The sequence below is a fragment of the Rhincodon typus genome, chromosome 8 (genome assembly GCF_021869965.1).
Source record: "Rhincodon typus isolate 14 chromosome 8, sRhiTyp1.1, whole genome shotgun sequence".
NCBI lineage: Eukaryota > Metazoa > Chordata > Chondrichthyes > Orectolobiformes > Rhincodontidae > Rhincodon > Rhincodon typus.
Window position 1 is genome coordinate 52164908 of NC_063339.1, and position 5689 is coordinate 52170596.

Consider the following 5689-nt stretch of genomic DNA (forward strand, 5'->3'; position numbering starts at 1 on the left):
CCCCCCCCCCAAACAACCCCCCCCCCCCCCCCCCCCCCCCCCCCCCAAGAAACCAAAGGTTGGGGGCCCCAACCTTTGGACTTCGGGCAATAGCACTAAGCCACACCTCAGTCATCATTGACCATCTTACTGTACCCATCTTACTGCGCTGCTAGTTAGGTCTAGGCTAGCTCAGTTGGGTGTTGTAGCTTCCTGTTGTACTTCACAAGAAAAAGGACTGTACTTCACCACCCCATCTAACAAGACCCCCAGGTCTGCATTTACAAAGAAGAGTGAACTTTCCTCAGCCATATCCTATTCATAACTGTTGAACACCACAGTATGAGGAGTCACTCTTGGCTTGTGGAATCTGAACTGCAGCTAGGCTTTATACGTGATGCCAGCGGCCTGAATGCTGGAAGATCCCAGCAATGGTGAGTACTTCCATCAATCTAGCTGTGTGATTTCCCACGAGAGACCCACAAAAGTCTGGTTGCATAATTAATGAGTGGAAAATTAGAAGATTACACAAGAAAAGTCACTCTGAGGTTCATTAATGTAAGTAAAGATGTAATTAAGTGAAATTACTAAGTCCCTTTTTATTCTTTCGTGGGATGAGGGTGTTGCTGACCAGGCAGCATTTATTGCCCATTCCTAATTGCCGAAAGGTCAATTTAGAGTCAACCACATGGCTGTGGGTCTGGAGTCCCATGTAGGCCAGACCAGGTAACGATAGCCGTTTCCTTCCCTAATGGACATCAGCGAACCAGATGGGTTTTTCCGACAATCGACAATGGGTTTATCATTAGATTCTTAATTCCAGATATTTTGATTTCCAATTCCACCATCTGCCGTGGCGGGATTTGAACCTGGGTCCCCAGACATTATATGGGGTCTCTGGATTAACAGTCCAGCAATAATACCACTAGGCCATTGCCTCCCCGAAGTAGATCATTAAAACACATTAAGGGTGTCAGAACAACTGCAGTATGTGAGACGTCCTGGATGTCAGTTTGTTCCACAGCGAACTAACTGCAGAAAGTGTTTGAAGGTAGGAGTTCTGGCTCAGAGTTTGAACTGGAGGCTGAACTACAGACGGTGCAAGATATCAGGGAGGGGAGAAATTATCTGAATCTTTGTACCAGGAGGCAGTCATACCTGTTGGGATTGAGTTGTTTGATTTGGTCACTGTTCAGAGACAAGGTGGTTGAGTGTGAGGCAGGTAAGGAAACTGAGAGGGCAGGAGTGTGGGAGCCTCCGACTTTGCAAATGTCCAACATGTTTGAGGTCTTTCAGCTTGTTTAAATGAGAATAAGAGTGGCTGGGTGGCTATGCTAACTGATCTTGGCACTACAGTACAGGAAACCATTCAAGTGGAGTCTGGGAGTAAGAAGGAATGTTGCATAGTCGGGACAGGATCGTGAGGGGATTGACCTCATTTTTTGCAGCAAAATGTGAGACATGACTGTGTTGTCTTCCCAGTGCTAGGGTTCAGGACATCTGCCAAGGGCCGGCAAGGAACTTACATGATGAGAATCCAATCACTGTGGTCCATGTAGGTCCATGACATTAGTAGGGCAAAGAAGGAGATGTTGCAAAATCAGTATGAGGAGCTAGGTGCCAAATTAAGAAGCAGAACTTTGAAGGTCATACTCTTTAGATTATTATCTGAGCCAATGAAAACTAGCATTGGGTAAATCAAATTAGAGATGAATGTATAACTTGTGCACCAATGTGAGAGAAATCTGGTTCACGAAGGGCTGGCAGAAATATTGGTGAAAGTGGAATTTGTAATGGGCTCCATCTGAACTTCACTGGCATCAGTGTTCTTGCCAACTACATAACCAGGGAAGTTGAGAGGAATTTGAGCTAAGCAATAGAGAGCAGTTACATACTTTGGAAATTGTAGGAAATCAGTAGAGTCAAGGCCAAAGCTGCAATTGTTAGTATGGGAAATTATACTATAATAGGAAGACTTTCAGAACTGGCTTGTAACTATTAGTCAAGTTTTTCTAGTATAACTACAATGCCAGGTAGATGCTAGCAATGTGGAAGATTGCACACATGCATCCTGCCCACGAAAAACACGACCAATGCGACCTGACCAAGTATTGCCCTGTCAGTCTACTCCATCATCAGTGAAGTGATGGAAGGAGTCGTCAACAGTGATGTTTGCTCTGCTCATTGATGCTCAACTGGATGCTGCCAGGGCCAGTCAGCTCCTGACCTCAATGCTTTAGTTGAAACATGGACCAAAGAATTGAATACCAGAGGTGAGATGTGAGTGATTGCTCTTACCATCAAAGACACATTTGATATGAGTATGGCATCAAGGAACCCTTGCAGAATGAAAGTCAGTGAGATTCTGGAAAGAAACTCTCCACTGATTGGAGTCATACCTAGCATAAAGAGAATGGTTGTGGTTGTTGGAAGTTGGTCATTTCAGTTTTAGACATCTCTGTATGGGTTCCTCAGGGTAGTGTCATAGGACCAACCATTTCAACGGTTTAATTAGTAACGTTCCCTCCATCATAAGACCAAAAGTAGGGGCTGATCACTGCTCAATGTTCAGCACCATTTGTTTTAACAACTGGAATCCAAGTTTAAATATCAGATCTGGACATTTCTCATCAGTCTACTGCTGTCAGCAAGAAGTTCAGCAGACCTGAAAAGTCGTCATATTTTAACTTTTGTTTCCAGACCTTGGTCCAGAGGGTTGTGTTTAACTCTTTTTTTTTTTTAGAAAAACTGTAAGGGCTTTTAGGCCTTGTTTGAAATTCTGTCATGATGACCAGATTAGACTTGAAGCTGTCTGATTTGGCCCACCATGCATTCTGTGCCTCAAATAGGTATAGTTACAAGTTTGTTTTTGCTTTCTTGAAAAGATTTTGATGTAGTACTTGTATCATTGTGTCTCAGCCATGATGCATACTACCATTAAGTCATTAATTTACCTACTCTTTCATTCCAATAAAATGCTCCAGTTAGTTTCTTTTCATTTTGTATACCTTGATTATATTCACATCCCCAAATGTCCACCAGTTGCATTCCAAATTATGAAATAAAATACATACATTAATGAGGCTCTGTATGTGTGTGATATTATGATTTTTTTCTTTTTCAATTCGTGGGATGAGGGGCATCGCAGGCTAGGCAGCATTTATTGTTGGTCCCTAATTGCCCAGAGGGCAGTTAAGAGTCAACCACATTGCTGTGGGTCTGGAGTCACATGTAGGCCAGACTAGGTAGGAATGGCAGTTTCCTTCCCTGAAGGACATTAGTGAACCAGAAGGGTTTTCCCGACAATGGATTCACAGTCATCATTAGATTCTTAAGTCCAGATATTTATTGAATTCAAATTCCGCCATTTGCCGTGTTGGGATTCGAACCTGAGTCCCCAGAACATTATCTGGGTCTCTGGATTAACAGTCCAGCGATAACACCACTAGGCCATCACCTCCCTATATATAGTGTAGAACTCCTAAAATCTTGCAGCAAGTTAAATTTAAGATACTGATTTTTGTTTCATCAGGCAATGGCTACACTTGGACCACACAGAGTTAAGGCAGATGGTGAGTAGAAGCATAAAATTTTAATAATACTTTGGCATTTTATTATTGCTATTAAAGTGTATTTATATTTTTTCGTTTAAACTTTAGCATCTACCAAGACAGAGAAACAACTTCACAGCGCCAGATCAGAAGATGGCAGGTTATTTTATGATGGGGAGTGGTACAGCCGTGGGCAGACTATATGTATTGACAAGAAAGATGACTTTCCTATAAGGTAATTATGTTTTTTTTCCTTAAATTTTTGAAGTATTTGCAATTACAGCAAACTTTGTTTTAACCAGCACATTATGAACTGGCACTCTCGATAAACTAAACTGGCTAAAATTATATGCTGCATACCAGATATTTACTGTATTATCGTGATCTCCGCGATGTCCGAGTAAGTCAGTTGAGGGTGCAAGTGAGAAGGCTATCTGGCGGTAAGTTTTACTTAAGGCAAAGTTGCATTATTATTTAGGGATTTATGCTGTAAATGAAGTAACAGTAATGTGTATACCCCCTGCATTACTTTCCTATTACTTATTGTGTGTTTTGACATTGTGTAGACCTCTTGATCAACTAGAATATTTGATCAACCGGCTCACTCCTGGTCCCATAGGTGCCGGTTAATAAAAAGTTTCCTGTACTGAAATTTGTTGACTAACTAATTTGAAGAGGGAAATGTGCGGTATTGACTTAATCCATATATGAAGAGTTGTGTTATTGAAAATATGTTCAGCCTCATTGCTTATTCTCACTTAACAACAAATGTTTGATCCTATAGTAAATGTTACAAGTTTGGCCCCGGTTAGTTTCTTTTCCAAGATACCAAAGGATTGATCTGTGCTGCAGAGGAACAGGTTTATTTTCCACTACTGAATTCCCAATCTTAGATGTAGTTTTATGGAGGAGTGACCACAATGTTTATAATTACAGAAGTAGTGAGAGACTTTCAATTGGCAGTCTGAAATAAAAACAGAAAATATCAGGAATGTACAGCAGGTCTGTGAAAAGAGAAATGAATTAACATTCCCAGTTCTAATGGAAGGCCATCAACCTGAAATGGTAGAGATGTAATAGTGTTTTTTAAATCAGTGGATTTTTTGGGGGGTGAGGGGAGTATGTTGAGAGTGAGAAAAGCAACACAAAATCTGTTGTGTGGAGAGCAGGAGAAATTAAATTACAAAAGTGTTCAAGGTACGCAGGAAACGGGAGTGGTAATACGACAAGTAAGGAAACAAAACTTGTTTTGGAGGTATGAAAGGTCAATCATGAATGACTGACTGCCATCCAGAAGCCACTGGTGTACAAATATATAAATATGGGAGCAGGAATAAGCAACAGAAATATGTATAAGAACTGCGTTCTGATGAAGGGTCCCAACCAAAAACGTTGACTTTCCTGCTCCTCTGATGCTGCCTAACCTGTTGTGTTCCTCCAGCTCCACGCTGTGTTGACTCTGACTCCAGCATCTGCAGTTCTTGCTATCTCCAAAAGAACTGCAGATGCTGTAAATCAGGAACAAAAACAGAAGTTGCTGTAAAAGCTTAGCAGGTCTGGCAGTAACTGAAGAAAAATCAGTTAACGTTTCGGGTCTGGGGACCCTGCCTTAGTTCTGTCGCAGGATCTGTTTCAAAGAAAATTTTTCTTCTGAGCCCAAGATGGGCATAAAAGGATTGGGATGGGTGAATTACATAATTAAAAAGAAATGTGAAATCTACTGTGAGACTTCCATTTTTAGATTAACCATGTAAAGATTGGGAACATGCAAGGTATCTGTTCTCAAGGTGGGAGATCCAAGTTGAGATTCTAAGGTTTAGGAAATCCAGCAGCTGAATAATGACAGGAGTCGTAGAGTTTAGTGTTTTACTAGCAGTGCTTGTGAGCCAGATGAACATGCATATCTCTCTTCTCCCCACACCTTCTCGAATGCTGCTAGTAAAATTGCTATGACCTCCTTTACCCACGATCCGATCACCCTTTCCCACAGTCTGATTGCCCTTCCCATAATCACAATGATCATTCCCAGGAGTGGTCTATAGGCACTACTGTTTGGGAAGTAGATTAAAAAAGTCCTAATGAAGGCTGAGACAACAATGTGTGTAGAGCTGGATGAACACAGCAGGCCAAGCAGCATCAGAGGAGCAGGAAAGCTGACG

The 5689-nt window shown here is 41.6% G+C and overlaps 1 protein-coding gene across 1 annotated transcript in view; it reads left to right on the forward strand.

The window, feature by feature from the left end:
* The window catches only part of brms1la (BRMS1 like transcriptional repressor a), a 27596-nt gene that overhangs the window by 18209 nt on the left and 3698 nt on the right, over window positions 1-5689 (forward strand). Inside the window, exons 8-9 of the mRNA XM_048599707.1 lie at window positions 3512-3551; window positions 3639-3765. Of these exons, the coding sequence (XP_048455664.1) occupies window positions 3512-3551; window positions 3639-3765 (167 nt within the window). The remainder of the gene's footprint in view (window positions 1-3511; window positions 3552-3638; window positions 3766-5689) is intronic.